General features: G+C 40.9%; 1 protein-coding gene across 1 annotated transcript in view; it reads right to left on the bottom strand.

Moving 5' to 3' along the window:
• Nucleotides 1-22,489, bottom strand: part of ptprua (protein tyrosine phosphatase receptor type Ua) — a 187,213-nt gene that overhangs the window by 42,634 nt on the left and 122,090 nt on the right. Inside the window, 7 exon segments of the mRNA XM_063899996.1 lie at nucleotides 151-187; nucleotides 4,552-4,831; nucleotides 5,937-6,039; nucleotides 9,204-9,405; nucleotides 12,825-12,934; nucleotides 15,544-15,864; nucleotides 21,193-21,486. Coding sequence (XP_063756066.1) covers nucleotides 151-187; nucleotides 4,552-4,831; nucleotides 5,937-6,039; nucleotides 9,204-9,405; nucleotides 12,825-12,934; nucleotides 15,544-15,864; nucleotides 21,193-21,486 — 1,347 coding nt within the window.

Raw genomic sequence — 22,489 nt, 5'->3', positions numbered from 1 at the left:
CTGCATGCTGTAAAGCACAAAAGAGGGACCAGCAGAAAGCCTCTGTGATTGCCAATTTAAGAATCATAATTAATGTGGTAATGACTTAATGATGTGCAAATGTTCACGAAGCACACATTCAGTTTTGGAAAAAGGGAAAACAAGTGTTACCTTTGCGAGCAATCCGGATGCAGTTGATCCTGGTCTCCTGTGAACAACGAAATAAAACGTGAATTAATTGAGATTACAATAAATAGCAGATGAAAAACTTCACAAATGACAGTATAAATAATAAAATGAGAAGGTGCAACAAAAAACCAAACCCTAAAAACGCTTATCTCAGATCTCTCTCCAAACAGAAAACCAAACACAAAAGAACACTTTTAGTTTTTTTGCTATTTTATTTATTATCCATATTAGTTTCATCATTTTCTTTTGTGTTGGTATTTTTTTTATTTCATACATTTTTTGCTTTATTCATTTTTATTTATTTTTTGTGGTTTTTTAAATTTTAAATATATTTTTTCTTTTATTTATTTGTTTTTATTTATTTTCATTGGTATTTTTTAAATTACACATCTTTTTGGTTTGATTTATTTCCAGATGTTATTTAGTTATTTCACATATTTTAGTTTTAACTGTATTTATTCTGTTGTTATTTATGCCTTGTAAACAAATGCTTTTTTAAACGTAATTCAAAAAGTAAAATCTATCAAATCTGTACAATAAAATCTAAATGATAAAAAATGTATTCAGAACATTTAATCCCAAAATACATTTGTCTTCGTACCTCCAGAATCCAACATTCAGAGGTAAAAAACGTCCAAAGTGAAGATCCACCACTTTGTCTCAAACCAACAAGCATCTGTGTGTCAAAGTCACCGAGACCTTTCCCTACGTCGAAGAAGTAATTGAATTTCCTGAGCGGATGACACCTCCTTGTGCTACAAGAGACCTTTCCCCACCCAACCTATGTGAGGTCGTTCACCCAGATGCACTGATTGGCTCCTTCTCCCCCCTAAAAAACAACCCCGGAAAGAGAGGGGACATGTTCCCGAATTAAGTTTTGAGGACGTTAAATCAGCCTTTATGGGCAATTATGCTAATCTGAGCTCTGAGATTGGAGTCGAGAACCCCTCACCTCAAACCGTTTGCCAAATTAGCTTTTTTAATTGGAAACCTGTTTCAAGTGGATTCTCATCTCCTCTCACCTCTCACAGTGACACATAAGTCATATTTACTCGCACCCAGGGGTTATTAAAGCAGCCGCGGTCATCATGCGGCATCCTGTCCTCCGTCAAGGTGGGAATCTGGCTTTTTAAAGTGAAAATGGAGCTCTTCAGAGTGGAAATTTAATCCAACTGAGCCTCCAATCTCGTTAAGAAAAGGCATCTTGAAGAATCTGAATCTTACGGGTGGATTTCAGTCGGTTTTTCTACCAAATTAGCTTTCTGCAGTGGCTCTGCTCATCAAATCTGACTCCTTAATCCCTTTACCTTTCCACGCTTGTCAGTAAATAACGTTGTAAAGAATCGAAGATGCAGTTCAGAGATGTGAATATTTGAGGAGATCTTAATTAAAGTTCACAATCAAATCTATAACGTGAAAATAAGACGTTATGAAAACGCTGATTAGATGCATCAATTTGAATTAATTGAAATCAGAGACGTCTGAACTCGCACATATTAGTTTCCATTCTCTGCCGCTCCTGATTGAGAACAAGAGAGTTGATTATCTTTAAATCAATACGGCGTGTGTGAGAGCGCAGCATTAATTGTTTTTGGCCACTTGAGGACAGACCAACAGTCTTTCTGCTGTCATGTGCAGAGCGGGTACAGTACCGATTTTTCATTTAGACAGGACATACTCTGCTCATGTTCAGGTGTATGCTGGTGCCTCTGACACGTCTCCATGCTCTAATGTTCAGAAAGCTCTTTATGTTTCTCATACTGCCTGTGCTGCAGCACCTCTTTTCCCCTCTGTCTGAAACCAGAGCCCAGTCTGCTCTGATTGGTTAAGGGCCGGCTCTGTTGTGATTGGACAACCTGCTTAAAGATGTCCCGCCCCTTGACCTATCATGTACAGGGCTAGCCAATAGGAGCGCAGGTGTTGTGAGGTGAAAGTAAACAAAGGAGTCCAATGGAGGCGTCTCGAAGCTTCAAATGCATTAATATCAGATCGTTTTCTACCTGTATAATCAGTTTCTTTACAGACTTCTACCCATGTTATGTATTTTATTCAACTGTATATATGTTATTTTGTTATTGCATCATTATGTTCTCACTAAACTGTATTTCTTTTGCACTATTTTAAACATTTTGGTACTTTTTGGTAACACTAAAAGACAAACAGATGAAATAATAAATCTGTTCGCTGGGAAGTGTGTCAATCTGGAGCTAAAACAGATCAATATTAAGTGACTCAAAGACTGGGATGAGTGACAGGTGATCCCAGTTAATAGTGACAACACCACAGAGGGCTGTAAACATGTTTTAATTTCAATCGCATAAATAGCAGTAATGTAGACGTTGATAATTGTGTGTGTGTGCCCTGTGTGTGTGTTTCAATAGAGACCGGCCCCCACTGAAGGAAAATCTGGCAAAAGCAATTACTGCTTCAATTCAAAGGCAGCCCGTCGGTCCACAGTGAGCGCCGTACAGCTCATTTATCCCGTGTAATTTTCACAATCATATTATCTTTCTTTCTCCCTCAGCGGCTGAAAACACAACTATTGTTGGGGAGAAAAAATAGATTGAGACATGAAAGTGTTTGCAGGACAAAGAGGAGAATTACCATGAATTGTTATATTGAGTTTGTTGTGTTGGCTGCTGGGTGAATAGAGCTGGTATATGGAATAGGTGAGCGAGTTCTGAGTAACCAAAACATTACTTTACTCTTTAAATCTGAGGAAAACCACGAGCTGTCTGCTAAATTATGCATATTATTTATGGAAATCACTTCCAGTTGTTATGACTATTCTTTGAGGAAGAAATAAGAAGAAGTAATAAATCATAATATATAATACACAGTTATGAAGCTTCTTATTGTCTCTTCTTGCTCCTGTGGAAACACCTTGTATCAAGCTCAGAAAGAAGCCTGCTTTTCAAAATAAAAGCCCTATATAGAGTAGCTGTATCCTCACAGGAAGCTCAGGATAGGGCTTGTAAAAAGGCATGTTTTTTTCAAAATAAAAGCTTGATATAGTTACTTAATCCTTGCAGAAAATTCAGCAAGAGGAACATTTTTCAAAATAAAAGCCCCAAACCGTTACTTTATCCTTAGAGGAAGCACCTAAGGCGGCGCATTTTTCAAAATAAAAGCCCAAAAGGTTTCCTTGCACAACACTAAAGAACAGGATTTTTTTTAAAAACAGTTAGTGAGTATTGAGTTACTGAATCCTTTGCGGAAGCACGAGACAATGATTGTTTTCAAAATAAAAGCCCAAAAGGTTTCCTTGCACAGCACTAAAGATGAGGATTTTTTTTTTTATAAACAGTTAGTGAGTATTGAGTTACTGAATCCTTTGCGGAAGCACGAGACGATGATTGTTTTCAAAATAAAAGCCCCATAGAGTAACGGCATCATTATAAAGGAAGCGAACAATCAAAATGTCTCATTATTTTCTAGTTTTTCACGACTACATTTACAGTTTTTCCTAACCCTGATTCCCTTTTGTTGTTCACATGATTTCCTGGTTCTGGAGACCCACTCTGCAGCACTCTGCATCTGCTGCAGAATCAGGTAGTGATGTTTAGATGTGAAGATGCAGCCAGGCAGGAGCCCACGAGGCTCCATATGGGCCTAATGATTTAAACAGCATTACGTTTCTCTGCTTCTCTGCACACTGCCCAGCACATTTCTTATTCACGCTTCAGTCACTTTTCCAATTGCTCAAGAAATCCTTTTCAGATCTCTTTAAGCCTGGGAGGCAGTGTTTGATTTTCCCTGCAGAATAAAACGTCTTTAAAGAGTTTGGATGCGAGGGAACCTGACAAGCAGACAAAAACACATTGTAATTATCTCCTGAAAGCTGTTCAATTCAACAACTTCAGCTCTTTTTGAAGGTTTTTCATTGAAAAACATTCAACTTATCCATCGTTTAGAGTTAATAAATTCATTTCACAACTACATTTATCTTTACTATGTGTACATACATTAATATTGCATATTTTATACCTGTATAAATCCAATTATACAACCTTTTTTTACTGACTACTAGCCATGTTACGTATTTTATTCAACTATATATGGTATTTTATTATTGCACCATTATGTTTTTGCAAAATGGTATTTGATTTTGCACTATGTTACGTATTTTCATGGCTTAGATGTTATAGATTTTGAATTGTTGGAGGAGACTGGGACTTTTCATAAGCACAACGAATATGCTGTTGTTGTTGTGCATAACATTGACATTAAGGTTTGTTTTCGGGACACAGTCAACCAAAACCCTTCCTAAAAACAAAACAAGCGCCTTGTTTATGCGGAGTGTAGAGGAGACTTCCTCGACACAAAACTAAGTTGTGTTGGAAGTTAGTAAATCCACAGCTGAAACCAAAGGCCAGGTCTCACCCCTCTGAAGTTGCTGGTGGCCTGGAAGAAGATGAGGTAGTTCTTGGTGGGGTCCAGCGGGCTGTTCCAGAAGCCGTTGTAGGTGTGGTTGTCGCCCACGGTGAAGGGCGTGGCCTCGGGCAGGGAGCTGGGGGCCAGTTCAGCGGTGAAGTAGTGCGGGGAGCCTTTAGCCTGCGCCTCGCTGTGGGAGTTCGGAGTGGGGAAGCAGTCGACTCCGCCCAGCTCCCTCCGCCTCACCTGCCGGGACCCATCCTCCTCCACCACCACCACCTGGTACGCACTGTAGGAACACCGGGTGGAGGTTAGTGTCATAACAAAGCTAAAGTTATATTCTAGCCTGAGACTCCAAGGCTTGATAACAGCAAGAAAAACAAATTCATCTTTTTTCTATCAAACGAATATGAATAATTAACTGATCCTGGAAATCAATTTTACAATACATAAAAATAAAGAGAAATAAGAGAAAATAATAATTAAAATATTTTATGAAGATATTTATAAAAACAAAGATTTCAATTTAGGAATACAAATACAAATGTAAAACTTCAAAATACATATTTTACTAGTTTTACTTAAATATTTGTGTCTGATATTTATTTATGAAGGCCTTTATGCTTTAAAAAAAGTGGAAAATTGGGTAATATTGCAAGAAACACACGGTCACATGACTTCACGTCACCACCGCTAAGCTAAAGGCGGCTAATGTTGGGCTATAAAGGAACTACAGCACGGTCACATGACTTCACGTCACCACCGCTAAGCTAAAGGAGGCTAATGTTGGGCTATAAAGGAACTACAGCACGGTCACATGACTTCACGTCTCCACCGCTAAGCTAAAGGTGGCTAATGTTGGGCTATAAAGGAACTACAGCACGGTCACATGACTTCACGTCTCCACCGCTAAGCTAAAGGCGGCTAATGCTGTACTATAGAGGAACTACAGCACGGTCACATGACTTCACGTCACCACCGCTAAGCTAAAGGCGGCTAATGCTGTACTATAGAGGAACTACAGCACGGTCACATGACTTCACGTCACCACCGCTAAGCTAAAGGCGGCTAATGTCGGGCTATAAAGGAACTACAGCACGGTCACATGACTTCAAGTCACCACCGCTAAGCTAAAGGAGGCTAATGTTGGGCTATAAAGGAACTACAGCACGGTCACATGACTTCACGTCACCACCGCTAACCTAAAGACACTTATTAGCAACCTTCAAAAAACTTTGAGACGAAGGAACAGAAAGTGCTAAAATGTTAAATCATTTCTGTTTTATTCCTGCTCCACTTGATCTCTTACAAGCCTGGAGAAATATGTGTTTGACTGCAGCTATAAAACCGGAGTGTGAGAATGGATGCGTGGGAGTGAGCAGCGTGTTATGTACCTGACCGGAGCTCCTCTGGCCAGCGCCGGGCGCAGCAGCACAGTGATGGTGCTCTCAGACTCGCTCAGTGGAGAGGGGATGTCTTCATAGTCAAACACCGGCGCTGAGGGGAGAAATAAAACATTGAAATACTGTGGGAAAAAAACACTGCATTTTTAACATTTGCTGAAAGGGATCAAATATATGAATATGTATGATCCTGTGAGCCATTCCTTTTGCTTCTTACTTTGACCCATGGCACACTGCTGAGCATATTTCGCATACTGCTTCCTCAACAACTAACACAAATATCCCGGCGATGTTGCTTTCTATAGATGATTATCCAACACTTTCAATAGGAGTAAATTGACTAAAATGTCCCTTTTTGTTTGTTTTAGCTCTTCATGCTGCAGTTTTTGTCTGAATTGCACTATAAAAACATACTGTGACTGTATTACTCAGATACATTCAGGTTGTTTGTTATAATGGGCTGTTGGGGCCTTAACGCAGGAGGGTAGAGGGTTAATAATGCAAGCAAAAACAGAGTGAATTTGTCATTTTGAGGAGGAAAATCAAAAGATTAAAGAGGTAAATGTTCTGAAGAATAAATCATGTAAACCTGGTTCTGATGTTGGAGATTAAAAACGTGTATCCACACTTCTGCATATTATTTCCACAACCTCTCCACCTCTACATGGAAAAGTAGCGCGCTATCTTTATTCATTGCCCGCGCACTTCTCCCCTGCGTACGGCAGTGTGTGCAGGCCTCCCACACACTGCCATTGACTGATGAGGACTAGAAAACAGAAGCCGACTACAGAGGAAAAACAAGAGGCCCTTATAATATAATTAGGACGGATCTCAGAGCCGCACAACCTCAGCAGAGCTCTGGGGACGACCGAGTTGAGTGTCTCCTTTTTACCTCACGCTGAGAATTAACCGGGGTACGTAGAGGAGCAAATGGCTACAACAGATAAGCAGGAACAAAGAGGCTGGAAATGTTTCTGATGCAGAGTTAAATCTGGTTGTAAAAAGCTGGAAAACACACACACTCGTACACACTGCATTACACAGGAGGTTAAACCCAACATGCATCATGAAGAGGACTAATCGTGCAACATTGGGAGAGAGGGTGGTTATGGAGTCTGGGTGGGAGGCATTACTTTATTTACATGTAAACTCAAATTTTATCCAACTATGATAAGAAAAACTCATAGCTTCATTAAGGATTCAAGATTCTGGCCAGAGGCTTAATGATCTTTTTATACACATTAATAAAATAATAACATGTTTATATAAAAACAAATATAATAAAAATAATAAATAAAAATAACATTAATAATAACAACAATAATAATAATAATAACAATAATAATAATAACATTAATAATAATAACAATAATAAAAACAATAAAATAATAACATGTTTATATAAAAACAAATATAATAAAAATAACAATAATAAATAATAATAATAACAACAACATTAATAAAATAATAACATGTTTATATAAAAACAAATTATAATAAAAATAATAATAACAATAATAACATTAATAATAATAATAATAATAATAATAACATTAATAATAATAATGGGAACAATTATGATAATAATAATAATAATAATAACACATTTTTTAAATACAATTTTGGACAGAAATATATCTTTGAAGCGTTCGAAAGTTTCAGTATTGCTCAACTCATACCAAAGGTTGACTGAATAAAACATTTAAACTTGTTTTACAGAACAAAAACACTGTTTCCATCAGAAAACAGATCACTAGGATTCTGTGTCTCTCAGGGCGTGTAGCTTCTTGACAGATTAACATAAAGAAGGTTGTTAAAATAATTTCAACAACACAAAAAGGTTGAAATAGCTTCTACAATCATCTGCACACCCAACTTGCTCTAAGTATTTTCCTTATGGGAGAACATCACAATGCATGTGATGTTTCATCTGAGTAAACACAATTAGTGGAACAGCTCGCAGATACCCATTTGTAGATGAGAGTGCCTCTCATTCCCCACAGACACATCCCCAAGACCAATCTCCAGATACATACCGGCAACCTTTTTCACTCGTCTAATATCTGAGCCGCCGCGACGCCTTTAAATGGTAAACACAGACTCGGTTTTCACCCCGAACAACATGTGCACTTGCTGTTTCCCATGACAAAGTTCTGCGCTCGTGATGTCGTCAAACTAAGAGCGTCTGAAAGCTGTTTGGGCCGAGGCAAAATGAAGATCATTTGTATAATTTAAACATATATGCACAATTTAATCAAAAGCTCTTCAAAAGGAGGAAATTACGAGTTGTTACGAAGTCGTCTTTGCCATTATCTGCAAATACTTAAAACACTTTTAGCAGGAAGAGTAGGCTCCACATCATTTTTACGCAATTCATGAGAGGGTGATTTAAGACACACTTGTCTGCCTTCCTTTTGCAAGATATTAAAGGACGGCAGCCCGGATCAAGGTTTTCTGTGACCTAGCAGTTTCTTTGACTCTGCAGAGCGCATACCGTGTTCCCTTTAGTGTTTACTTCCTGTCTGTCTTCTTCTGCTGTTCCCTTTAGTGTTTACTTCCTGTCTGTCTTCTGCTGTTCTTCCCTTTAGCGTTGACTTCCTGTATCTCGGTCTTCTTTTCCTGTTCCCTGTGGGGTTTACTTCCCGTCTGTCTTCTGCGGCTCCCTTATTGTCTGTCTTCTTCTGTTGTTCCCTTTAGTGTTAACCTCCCGTCCTCCTTCTTCTGCTGCTATTCCCTTTAGTGTTTACTTCCTCTCTGTCTTCTTCTGCTGTTCCCTTTAGTGTGTACTTCCTCTCTGTCTTCATCTGCTGTTCCCTTTAGTGTGTACTTCCTGTCTGTCTTCGTCTGCTGTTCCCTTTAGTGTTTACTTCCTGTTTGTCTTCTTCTGCTGTTCCCTTTAGTGTGTACTTCCTGCCTGTCTTCGTCTGCTGTTCCCTTTAATGTGTACTTCCTCTGTCTTCTTCTGCTGTTCCATTTAGTGTTTACCTACCGCCTGTCTTCGTCTGCTGTTCCCTTTAATGTTTATTTGTTTATATGCATCTCTTTCTGCAGATTGATATGGAAGAGCATCCTTGGCAAAGTGTGTTATCGAGAAATAACAGATCCCCCAATGTTCAAATTGACCAATCAGAATCGAGTGTTCAACGAAGCCGTCGAATAAAACCAACTAACTGCATTGTATCGTAGCACCGTACTATGATCTTACTTTCCCAATCACACACACACCACTACACACAGCATACAGCGTTCAACACTTACCGGAGATGTTGGTGGTGATCTCTGTGAGCGCCGTCTGTCCGAACCCCTTGGCGGTGCGGGCTCGGACCGAGACCAGGTAGGTGGTCCCGGGATGCAGACCGGAGAACATGTGGTAGGTCTCGTTACGCAGTTTGGACACCGTACGGCGAGGCCCCGGCACGTTGATACCCGGGTCTGAAGACTCGATACTCTGGTAGCTGATCTGGAAACGGGGAAAAGGCGAGACAGGGTTAAAATGATATATGTATTGGAAAGAAACAACTTACTGAAGGACCGTGCCAACCCTTTATCTGTGACAGGGTTCCCGTACCTTCATAAGGACTTTGAAGGACTTGTCATGGCCAATTCCCTCAAATTTAAAGCACCAACATCCCATAGTCTTAGCCACGGTTCAAGGAAGCATGAAAAGCCAGTCTCTGAAACCTCTTTCACAAGTCCTACGATTAACATTTTGGAGGCATAGCTTAACGTTAGCTTCTCCCTTACTTGATGCTGTTTAATCGGCATCATTCGACCTTAATCATTCAACCATCAACATCAAAGGAAGAGAGACACTCAGTCAGTCAGTAAAATGGAAATTGCATATGTTCGGTAGACAAAATATCAAAAATTATTTCTATTTCTGCAAAAAATATTTACAATTAGATCAAAAAACTGTACTATTATATTATTAAACCCACATTGGGTTTTCTTCACACTCCTGCTACTGCTTTCACCTTTTGTGTTCATATAGGTCGTATTACAGTGAGTAATCTCCAATTAAACCATAGAAAGGTCAGATAAATCTCACTGTACATGCCTGTAGATCTACCTCACACTGCCTATAGCTCATTACTTACACTACCTGAGAGATTTAATTTAGATTTCTTTTTAATTTAAAGGCTCTCTCCAGAGACACACCTCCCAATTAATCCTGAGATCACAGAGCTGATATAATAAATCTCACGCTGCAGATAATCAGGTAGACTCTATGGCATATCGTTGCTCTTTTGCACTGCGGGAGGATTTTACACTGTTTCTGGATAAGTTTTAAAGTAAAGCTGGTGTAAAAAAGTACCGTAGATGACAAGTATGAATGAAGAGCAGACGCTGATGTTATTGCTTTTTTCTTGCAATTTGATGAATGTGTTCAAGTCTGTAAATCAAGATTCATAAAACTGAGGGAATCAGCCGGGCTGCTTGTAAAATTGCCCATTTGTCATTTTTGTTTTCTGAGATCAGCCAAAGGCTGAAAACACACAGGCACACACTGCAGCAGAAACACTGCTAGCTAAGCACTGAAGCTAACTGATGTACAGATGGTGCATTAAATTACACTGCACTAACAGACAAATGTATGCAAATAACTACTTTAAAGAGTCCTCTCCTGCTGGTGTTCAGGTGTATATCAGTATGTAGCGTCTCTACTTTAAAGAGTCCTCTCCTGCTGGTGTTCAGGTGTATATCAGTATGTAGAGTCTCTACTTTAAAGAGTCCTCTCCTGCTGATGTTCAGGTGTATATCAGTATGTAGTGTCTCTACTTTAAAGAGTCCTCTCCTGCTGATGTTCAGGTGTATATCAGTATGTAGTGTCTCTACTTTAAAGAGTCCTCTCCTGCTGATGTTCAGGTGTATATCAGTATGTAGTGTCTCTACTTTAAAGAGTCCTCTCCTGCTGATGTTCAGGTGTATATCAGTATGTAGTGTCTCTACTTTAAAGAGTCCTCTCCTGCTGATGTTCAGGTGTATATCAGTATGTAGTGTCTCTACTTTAAAGAGTCCTCTCCTGCTGATGTTCAGGTGTATATCAGTATGTAGAGTCTCTACTTTAAAGAGTCCTCTCCTGCTGATGTTCAGGTGTATATCAGTATGTAGAGTCTCTACTTTAAAGAGTCCTCTCCTGCTGATGTTCAGGTGTATATCAGTATGTAGTGTCTCTACTTTAAAGAGTCCTCTCCTGCTGATGTTCAGGTGTATATCAGTATGTAGTGTCTCTACTTTAAAGAGTCCTCTCCTGCTGATGTTCAGGTGTATATCAGTATGTAGTGTCTCTACTTTAAAGAGTCCTCTCCTGCTGATGTTCAGGTGTATATCAGTATGTAGTGTCTCTACTTTAAAGAGTCCTCTCCTGCTGATGTTCAGGTGTATATCAGTATGTAGAGTCTCTACTTTAAAGAGTCCTCTCCTGCTGATGTTCAGGTGTATATCAGTATGTAGTGTCTCTACTTTAAAGAGTCCTCTCCTGCTGATGTTCAGGTGTATATCAGTATGTAGAGTCTCTACTTTAAAGAGTCCTCTCCTGCTGATGTTCAGGTGTATATCAGTATGTAGAGTCTGCAAAAAAAGAAACACCCTGATATTTTTGACCTTTTTAAACTGATAAGACCTCAGAAATCCTGCACAACCAGACAGAAGTATTTGAAGCTCATCTGCATGCACAGTGAAGTGACACCCCTTCTGAATTCCTCACCTCGTTCCTCACCTCTCTCCCGCTGGTGAATGGAAACTAGTCTTTCTAAAGCCATAGTGGTTTTCACCTCACATGTAAGCACAGAATAGCTCCAAAGCCCCTCGCTACAGTACAAAGGTCCACGGTTTATACGGGCCCATCAATAATTAATTAGAAACATTTAAAGGTGCCCCCTTGTGGAGGCTTCTCTTAGGCAAATAAGTAATTAGAGCGGTTGTCCCCCATGTAATTACAGCCTGGAGTCTGAGCCCGGCTTCATTACCATGTGAACGTGTACAGTAAATCCCGTGAACCGTGGAAAGTGGGTCCACTCGTCTCAAGTGGCTCGTGTTATGCTACTAGCGGTCGGGCGAGAACCAGAATAAAACAAGCCGTGGGGAAATCATAGAGGAAGGGGGAGTATTTCAAGTGGGTTTTCCTTGGTTTGAGTCATTGTTAAAACATAAATAAAAGGCAGCGAAGAATAAAAGTATCTGTACACCTGGAGAGGATGAGTGTGTGATGTGAAAAAGCTTTGGATTATTTTTCCTAACAAGGTGGTAATGATGATAAAAAAACAGTCTATTTAAATTGGGTTGGGTCAGAGGTCCTGCATAACTACCAATTTATTCCATGACCCATTTACTATTTTTATTTCCTGAGTTTTCATTACTGATATGTATTTGTTATTCCTTCAGTTTAATATTAAAAATACTAAAATGTTCATTTATTTCATGTAATTAATTTAGTTATAGTTATTATTATAAACCAATAATATTAACACACATTTTATTCCTTCAGTTAAAAAGTAAAATATATATAAATGTTTATTTATTTTATGACAATTTTTCACACACTTTATTTCTTCAATTTATTTTCTAACAGTTTATCAATTAACTATTTCATCTTGTATTTATCTTTGTTACCTTTTCCCAAATATTTTCCTTAACTCTTGATTATTTCCGTTATTTTGTTCATTTGGTTGAATAGCAAAAGGAACATTTTAAACTACTTCTTAAATTGTATTATTTTGGTAAAATAACAACATTTTAAAATGATCTTTTTTCACTGTTGTTGAAAAGAAAGGTTGGGAGGATGGATGTGCTGTATCAAGGGACGAAGCGGATCACTTGAAATGCAAAGTCCCTGCAATAAAGTGCAAACGCAACAAAACACGTATCCAAACGTCCTACCTCGTACTGCGTGATGAGGCCGTTGGGCTCTATAGGCTCCTCCCACTTGAGGAAGATCATGTCATCGAGCGGGGTGAAGGTCAGCGACTCTGGAGCGATGCCTCCAGGAACTGAAAGAGAAAACAAACCTCAGAAACAATCACTTTGTCCGAGTTAATGGACTCTCACCGGGGGCACACCGGGGGGGTAAAAACACCTTTGACAGAGCGAAAAGGCACCAGGCCAACGAGGAGGAGGAGAAAGGATGGAGGCGGTGAACGGAAACGGTGCTCTAACCCTCGGGATGAATTGAGATTCTGGCTCCTACAGTCTGATAACAGAGCACCGCGTCCTGCAGCATGACAGTCCATTTTTCTTCTTTAGCACCGCACTGACAGGGAAACAGCGCAGTGATCCAACCTGTGAACCGGCTCAGCAGCTCTCTGCATCTTTTAGGCTTAATGAGATGCATCTCCTTAAAAGAACACTTTTTTTATTTTGGTGCCAAGTTGCTGCAGAGTTTACTAAAAAACTCTGAGGATAAATGATGGCTTCTCAGAGGATTGTTGGCTCCGGGGCCCCGGCGGTAACACTTAGTGATAATAGGCTTCCAGCATTAACACGACAGAAAATGAGAATTAAGCCCAAGCTGAGAGAGCTGTGTGTGGTCTGATTTATGCAGTAAGTGGAAGCACAGTTGAAGACCAGATTTATTTTCTAAAATAAAAACAGGCAGGTGTTTTTGAATGAGTCATAAATAATGTGAAAAGATGTTCAGGCAGATACAGAAATTAAAGATCAGAAAAACATGATGAATAAAACAGAGTGACTCATAATTAGCACAACTACCTTTCAATAATATGAGTTTTTGGTTAAAGAGGCCTGATTATGTAGTCACAAAGGGATACTATTTTTAACGCGACTTTACAACTACATTTTGAGGCAGTGATTCTCCATATCACATGACTGCAACGGCCTAAAGTGGTGAAAATTCCTGACCAACAAGTGGATAAAACAGACGTTTTGGATCCTAATTTTAAAGATCATATATGTCTCCCTTCCAAGAACATTTATCTAACTTGCAGGTTTGTTCACATGAGATTTTCACACCCTCTGTCTGAAACCAGAGCCCAATCTGCTCTAATTGGATAGCTGTGTGATGACACCTTCGTTCGTTAATGTTAACACGTATAGGTGATTGAAATGGTTGTTTCTGGCCTGAAACAATAATAACTTAATAACAGTTTGTTTAAAAAGCTGGAAATCCTGTTTGTTTGACAGGTAAAGGTTGATAAAGCTATGCAAAGTAAGCTTTAACCTGAAGTGCTGAGACATTATACGGCAATGTGGAGGAGCCCTAGAGCCGGAGAAGCATAAAGTGAATATTCTGCAAGTAATGAAAATATTCTTCCTACAAAACAGCAGTGTGTAGGTATAGATAATGAAGTCTTCCAGGTGTTTTGAATCCTTCATCTGCAATTGGATGTAAAACTATATCTAAGAGCAGAAATGCATATTGAAGATGCAACGGAAAATGTTTCTCATTTCATCCGCGGGGTCGAGATCTCCCTCAATTACATGGAAAAGTGTTGCTTATTCTCCAGAACAATACGTCTTTGACCTTCTGCGCTTCCACTCTCTGGGAATTTGCATTAAAATATGACTAATCTGCTGATGTACACGGGGAAATATTAATAGAGAAGATAAGCAAATTCATTTCACCATTTTGCTGCCGGCCACAGCGCAAGCTGATTAATGTTCCACTGGTCTCCATTTAAAAAGGCCGGTCTCCCGTTTAGTTACGCTGATCCAGCTTATTTTGCAAGTCAATATTTGTTTATTTTATGCTGCTACTGGATGACTAAAGGCATGGATTTGTGTTAAGCAGTGCACAATAATTATGTGAGCATGCACTGAAAACAAGAAATTCAGGGAGTTGACAACAGAGCTTCGGTGCATTCATTAAAGCATCTCATGCAAACAAATACTGTGAACCTGGCATAATCTTTTATCCATATTCCTGTTCTCTTCCCCTCTTTAAATTCTTATACAAGCATATTTTATCAGATTTATTCAGTTACTTCTCATACTGTTTTACTCAAGCTAAAGGCGGCTAATGTTGGGCTATAAAGGAACTACAGCACAGTCACATGACTTCACGTCACCACCGCTAAGCTAAAGGTGGCTAATGTTGGGCTATAAAGGAACTACAGCACGGTCACATGACTTCACGTCACCACCGCTAAGCTAAAGGAGGCTAATGTTGGGCTATAAAGGAACTACAGCACAGTCACATGACTTCACGTCTCCACCGCTAAGCTAAAGGTGGCTAATGTTGGGCTATAAAGGAACTACAGCACGGTCACATGACTTCACCTCACCACCGCTAAGCTAAAGGTGGCTAATGTTGGGCTATAAAGGAACTACAGCACGGTCACATGACTTCACGTCACCACCGCTAAGCTAAAGGAGGCTAATGTTGGGCTATAAAGGAACTACAGCACGGTCACATGACTTCACGTCTCCACCGCTAAGCTAAAGGCGGCTAATGTTGGGCTATAAAGGAACTACAGCACGGTCACATGACTTCACGTCTCCACCGCTAAGCTAAAGGCGGCTAATGTTGGATGTGATGCTTGTAAATAGATGACTCATTTCCAGGTTTTAGGACTCATTCCTGTGTCACTATGTGGCAGTGTGTAGCATGCCTTATCTTTTCAGAATGAAAGCCTCCACTCACTGTCCTCCTCCGTCTGGAAGGTGACCTCCCGGCTCTCCTTCTTGCCCTCTGGGTTGGCGAGCGCCAGCCGGACGTGGACGGAGCGGAACGGCGGCAGGTCTCTGAGGGTGAAGTGGGACGTGTTGCGCTCCACAGACAGGCACTCTCTGACCGTGGCGTTGTTGCCCCCGCTGCCCCCTGTGGGCATGGAGTAGCGGTAGCACAGCGACAGGGTGTAGGTGTGGCAGCGGGTGAGGTTGTAGCCCAGCGGCTCCCACTGCAGGGCCAGCTGCCGGGGCTGGATCTCTGCAGCCGTCAGACCCCGCAAGGCACGCATCGGCTCTGTGAGGGAACAGGGAGAAGAAATATATCAATAAACTGCAAACGGTGAGGACATATTAACCGATATTCCAGAGAAGATACCCCATGATAACCCATATATCTTATAAACGCATGTATTCCTATATTACCTGTCACATTAAATATGAACGTTTCTTTAATTCTCTACAATGTGAAGCGAATCTAAGGAATAATCCAAGAAAAACTGAACACATTTAGCATTTTAAAGGTTTTGTATTTGTTTATGCATGTTCCATTTGAAGACTGGGAGATACAACAGAAAGGAGCAAGACAATCTAGTAGGAGCTCTTTAACTTGACTATCCCAAGGTCAAGAATAAACTTCAAAACCCACATCGTTATTTAAAGTCCATGCGTAACATTATAACACAAGATCATCTTTTTAATAGCAACATTAACCTGCCACTTGGGGACAGAGGAACAAGCTGTAAAAGCATTTGTCATGTTAAAGATTTTATGGGGAACCTATTAGCAGGCAGCTGCATTCATTAGCATTCATTTGAAGACGCGTGGTATCTCCCAAGAGGAGGTGACTAGAGAGGCAGATGTTCGGCCATTTCTTTTGCCACTGGATGTGAAATTAAAGACAATACATTATGGGAAACTATAATACGTTTGTTTTAAGTTCGAGGGGATGAGAAGCTGATTTCTGTTTGTGTTATTGATGCTTTTTTAAAAACTAAAACTTTCTCCAAGTGCAGCTTTAAAGAGAAACACTGATGGGAAACTGAGACAGGAACAGTTGCAGCTTCCTTTACAACTTAAACCAGGAGGTTACAGAGAGGTGAATCTATGAAAAAATACAACTGCCTTAGGAAACAGCATACAGCCAAACATTCCTACATTCCCATCTGAGTGTGGAAGAGCAGTGCACGGCCTTGGCAGAGACTCAGGCCTAATTACTGCTGTCATGTGTGAGAGCTGTGATTGCGACTGTCCCTGTCATGCAAAATGGACAAGAACACTGGGGGTTATTTCTGTCCTGCAGCCCGGCCTGGATATTCAAGTGCAGTGCTGAGACGTCAAATAAACCCGATGAGGAGGGCGATGCTTTCAGCGTTTGGACGGGCGGCGCATGAGCTGCCGGAGTGGCTGCTTCACTCAACATAGATCAGAAGCTGCTGTGTAAATTAATTAAGCAAAGTCACGGAGGAGACATGAGCTCTGAGGGGACGGGGACAAGACGGGGAAGGCAATGTCCTTTGGAGTCCTTGCTAATCTGGAGATGTTTGCTCTGTCCCGAAAAGGATGAAACACTTTGGCTGATTTGTGTTTGAAATTTGAGACACAAACTAAAAACAATGACTGTGTACACGAAGTGAAACCTGTTTTGAGTATCATGGTTTTAAAACTTTAAGTGTGTTATTTAGGCAGGGGCCCTCTTTGTTTTCTTAGAGCCAGAAGTTGCAAAAGAAGGTGGAGCTAAGTGAAGCCAAATGGTAGTAAGACATCTGTAGGTGCCTGAAATGTACTAATTGATAAACAATCGACCTTCATAAACTGAAAACTTACTGGGATAGAGCTTAAGCTGTCAGGTATAAAAACCACGGTAGCAACACACTAAGACATACTCCACTTTATTTTCTATGTTAGTCTAAGTGGAACCATCATTACTACATTAAACATAACAAAAACACTTTTCACTAACGTATGAGACCATAAACTAACCAGAAAAGGTTTACTGAAGTGATAGATCAACAGGAAAGTGGGGTCATTTTCTCATAGTCTCTATGTACTTTCATTTTGCAACGACAAAAGTTGCCTCCTGCTGGTCATTTGAAATAAAGCACTTCATAACATAAATCGGACCTTTTGGAATGTAGAAGAGTCGCTAGCCATTTTAAAACAAAGCACTTCATCAGAAATGTTTACTGATGTCAAAATCGAGTGAGAAGTAGGCATCATTTTCTCGTAGACTTCTCTACAATCTGAGGTAATAAACCAAGAGAGAAGTAGGCATCATTTTCTCGTAGACTTCTATACAATCTGAGGTAATAAACCAAGAGAAGCTTATTCTCACAACCAAAAGAGTCTCCTACTGCTTGCTTTTAGAAATCATACAAATGTAAAGTAATCTGTTTCTAAGACCCCGGCCAAAACTTTCTCGTGGAATAGTATCCATCACTCATGAAATTGTATCATGCCCATCCTGTCATTTTTTAAACAATTCCAGCTCTGTATGGCAGTCTAATCCCACTGTAACCAGGCCTCTGCTGAGGACACCATTACTCATCATTACAGCAGACTCTGTCCTTCCTCCTCCACCCGCCAGTCCTCGACCGGTCCTAAACCCCAAACTGACATTCAGCTTGATTAGCCTAATCAGACAGATTAGCCAGAGGCAGGAGAGAGACCGGGACGAGAGAGATGATGGGAGTAACAGAGGAAGATGAATGAGTGAGAGTCCCTATGGGTGAGCACATTTCATCTCATGCTCCTCATCTTTAACAGCTGCCTCAGTGAGCTGCTGGTCCTTCCTGCCGCAAGCTGTGTTTGGATGATGATGGACTATCAGTGCACACCCTGGTACTTACCACTGGAACCACTCGGGGTTTGGACCGACTGACATGCATACTTTCCAATGAATCTTTCTGTAGGTATCAATTTCTTGGAATTTAACCTCTAAATCATGTTGATGTTCCAGTAGCTTCGTGACAGTTTAATCTACCAAACAAATGATCCTGTAATGGTTTTCAAAGAGCAGCATAAGATTGGCCTTGCAGAAAAGGGATTTAACTTTCGATATTTTCTGAAGTGCCTATTGCTATATGTGTCTATCATAGGGCTGTTTACATGTCAACAACAAGAAGTGCCGGATATCTAACCTGCAGGAGAGAGAATACTTAAGGTAACAAGGAGTCAAGTGAGAAAAATGCAACTTGTAAACACTAAAGGGACATTGACTGACCCTTTGTGTTTAGTGTGCGTCTTTTTTCTCAACATAAGGGATTGTTAGAAAGGAGAGAGCGCATCTTACAGTGTCCTCGAAGGTGTTCATGGCATTGGACTTGCAAAAGTATACACAATATTTACTAAGCATATTAAGGCCTGGAGAAAAATCAGCTTAAGGAAAAATAAAATAGGCTCATTTTCTCATAGACTTCTATACAATCTGAGATAATCAATAAAAAGAAAAGTATCGACCAGGTTATGAAAACCAGGTTCTACCACTCTAACATAGGGCAATATGAAGTGAAAGAACCCTCAATCCAAAAACCCTAAACACCGGGAGGAGGGAAAAGGATGCACATCATTCGTTTAGTGTGTGAACCTTTGTGTGGCCGGACCCCTGCGACAATGACCCACAGGATTGCAATCCTCTGCACCAGTGAGTCTGAAATGTCACACTCAAAGAGCCGTCCAAAAAGAAGAGTCACTGTGCTAAGAGACATAGCTCTGTGTGACACATCGGGAAGACAAATCCATCCAGAGGTTTGTGTCACGCCGCCTCTGGGATGAAACCTGAGGTGTGTGAGCGATGGGATTGAACAGGAGGTGGGCGACAGGAAGACGGGAGCAGGGAGTGTGGCAGGTGACAGGCCGTCATGCCGTCAACCCGACAGAGCAGCAGGGTGTCTTTTTCACCCGGATGAGCAGCAGGGCGGCTCAAACTCTCATGAGAGGTGGTGAGAGGATTGTGTCCTCTGCGAGCATGACAGACAACCTTCAGAACTACAGAATTCACGAGATAATTTTACTTCTGCAGCCCATTTGTGTGATTATCTTTGCCGTTATCACTTTAGAAAATAAATGATACATTACAGGAGGGGTTGTTGGTTAAATATGTAAGATGCCCGTCACTTTATTATCAGCACTAAAATAAATACCATGAACTATTGGAAGGTGTGATGATCATTTTTAAACTAAATCTCGGGAAAGGTGAAGGTTAAAAATCTCAGGAGAGAAAAAAATAAGTGTTTTAGAATTTGCAAATAAAGATTTATGAACAGATAAATCAAATTTGGGATCAAAAAAGTAAATCTAATAAATGTTTATCTTTATCTCTAATGTTTAGTAGTTTAGCTCTTTCATTTCTGCAGGTCATGGTGCATCAAATATAGATAGATAGAATCGGAGGATGAAACCCTCTTTATTAGTCACACACATGCACACAGCAGAGCACACACAGTGAAATGTGTCCTCTGCATTTAACCCATCCTAGTACTAGGAGCAGTGGGGAGGGGGGATTGGAGGTGTCCGGTGCCTTGCTCAAGGGCACCACAGCAGGGCCTAGGAGGTGAACTGGCACCTCTCCAAGTAGCAGTCCACTTTCCATATTTCAAGTCTGTTCGAGGACTTGAACCGGCGACCCTACGATTCCCAGTCCAAGCCCCTACTGACTGAGCCACTGCTGGACATGATGCTTCACAAATGATCTGTTGTTCCCCCCCCCCCCCCTCCATAATACGTGTTTTCATTAAGGGGTAAGTAGGATGAATACAAAGCATCGGGCTCCTTCCACGCTGCAGAAACAACACACCGTTTGTTCTGCGTGGCTGCAGGCAGACTACAAGTTGTTAAGTGATGCGTCAAAACAGTTTTATGAGGCTTCCAGCTGCAGCTCAGAACTCTGAGTATATCTCAGAGCAGGAAGACACTCTGGGAGAAAGAAAAACACTGCTTTCTATATCTGTGAACCGCAGGAGCAACCAGATGGTGTTCCTTTGTTGTTTTGTACTGATGCTTCGAGGGTTTGCAGCATGCTGTACACCGCTGTCATAGCAACTCATGGAACGTAACAGGTCCAATTACTCTTTCTATTTAGGCCTGAAAATATCATCTGAGTTCTGTTTCAGAAGGAGTGTAAGTTTATCAGGACCACTTCCATTACTTTCGCTTGCTCTTTTAATGCATTTTTAACCATTTTCATTCCTTTTACTATCACTGCGTCTAAGCTAGGATTGCTGTTCTGAAAATCAGTATCAAATTGAAGATGAACACTTAAAACCTTTTGCATTTACAAGACAAATAAGATGTACAACCTGCCTCCTGTAGCAGCTGTGTGCAGCTGTACTTGCTAATGCTAACATGCCAATGCTAAGCTCAGCGCATCTGCTATTTAGTTAGTGTGTGTTAGCATGCTAATATTCAAGCTAATGCTCTACTGGCATTCCTAAAGAGTGTGATAAGATAAACTGTGGCATGTTCTGGAAACCTAAAAGCAAGAACAGCTGTGAAGATAATGGAAAGTAATCATTGACCTCTAAGACCTTGACCTCTAAAGACCTTGAACATGCAAGTAGGAAGACTTTGTGCCAGAATAATCTGATTGAAGCTATGCTGTGTTTTGTTCCGGGCTCAAACGACTCACCTGCACACTTGGTCCTGCTGGTGAGGGGGGGCCCTGGAGCTCCTGTGCCCCCCTCCCCGGGCCTGGTGAGCAGGACACTGATCCGGTACTCTGTGTCCGGCTCAAGGTGCCAGATCTTATACGTTAGCGATCCCACACCGTGAGTCTCCGTCCAGGTGGACTGGCTGGCCCGGTACTGGATCTCCCTCCGGATGACGGGCCCGTCCCCCACGATGGAGTTGGTGTTGAGCTGGATGATCAGGTAGGTGGGGCCGGCCCTCAGGAGCTGGGGAGGGGCTATCGGTGTGGGGGGCACTGCGAGGGAAAGAGTGTTATCATTATGTTGCCGGTACTGGGCCAAATGGTGGGTTTCAAGTACCTTTCCACCAGTCAGTGCTAATACTTTTGTTCTTCGATCTAATGCAATATTTACTCAGGGGTTTTTCTAGTAAAATATAGCATAACGTCACCTCTGCTCTAAATTAAGCCCCGCCCACTTTCAGGTGAAAATCCTGCATCAGATCGAAGCTGAAAATAATAGTGTCTTCACGTCTTGAAGCTGCTGAGTCATATATTGCACCTCAAACAACAAAGTTGTAAAAGAAAAGGATCAGAAATCTCAGTCTCAGTGTCAGCCTGCTGCCTGCCACTCGTCCCCCGGCAGACCCACCGGACATCCATCCCCTATTTATTCTCCGTAAGCTGTCTCTGCCGTCTGACCAGACATCTGACCCCATCTCCATATCTCTGGACTCTTCTTTCTGACCCACAGAGAGATTGTTCTCTGGCATCACTTTAACATTTTACGGGGAAAATCTGCATTTTGGTTTGAGGGTGAGAGGGAGCAGAGAGCCTGTAACACAGTTTCATTACACAGTGTTTTTACTACTTTAACTTAAGTAAGAGATCTGAGTACTACTATCTTCTATCACGCGTGTTGTAGCCTGAGAGAAATCACCATGAAACCATAGCAAAATACAAATGAAAACCCGTCCTTGAAAACACAGATGTGAGAGTCAAACTTTTCCAGCAGAAAAGTGCCGAGTCATGGCGGCAAAGGAGAAGTCAAGGATTCTTCATTGATTTTCAGTTTCAATAACATTATTTCTGCTCTGTTAGAGCACTGAGTCATAAAGACCCTTTAATCACATCAGGACTCTGAAAGAGAGGGGGGGGGGGAATCTTAAATGTTGTAAATTCTTAATTTTCAGTCTAATGACGGCGAATAAGAGCTTATTTGCATGAATAATTGCATAACTAATTCTGTCCTCTCCGCACATAAAATAAGAACAGTCTTGATGGATAATATGACCCTTAT

The sequence above is a fragment of the Eleginops maclovinus genome, chromosome 13 (assembly GCF_036324505.1).
Source record: "Eleginops maclovinus isolate JMC-PN-2008 ecotype Puerto Natales chromosome 13, JC_Emac_rtc_rv5, whole genome shotgun sequence".
NCBI classification, from domain to species: Eukaryota; Metazoa; Chordata; class Actinopteri; order Perciformes; family Eleginopidae; genus Eleginops; species Eleginops maclovinus.
The sequence above is the reverse complement of the archived record's forward strand: the minus strand, read 5'-3'. Positions and strand labels throughout refer to the sequence as shown.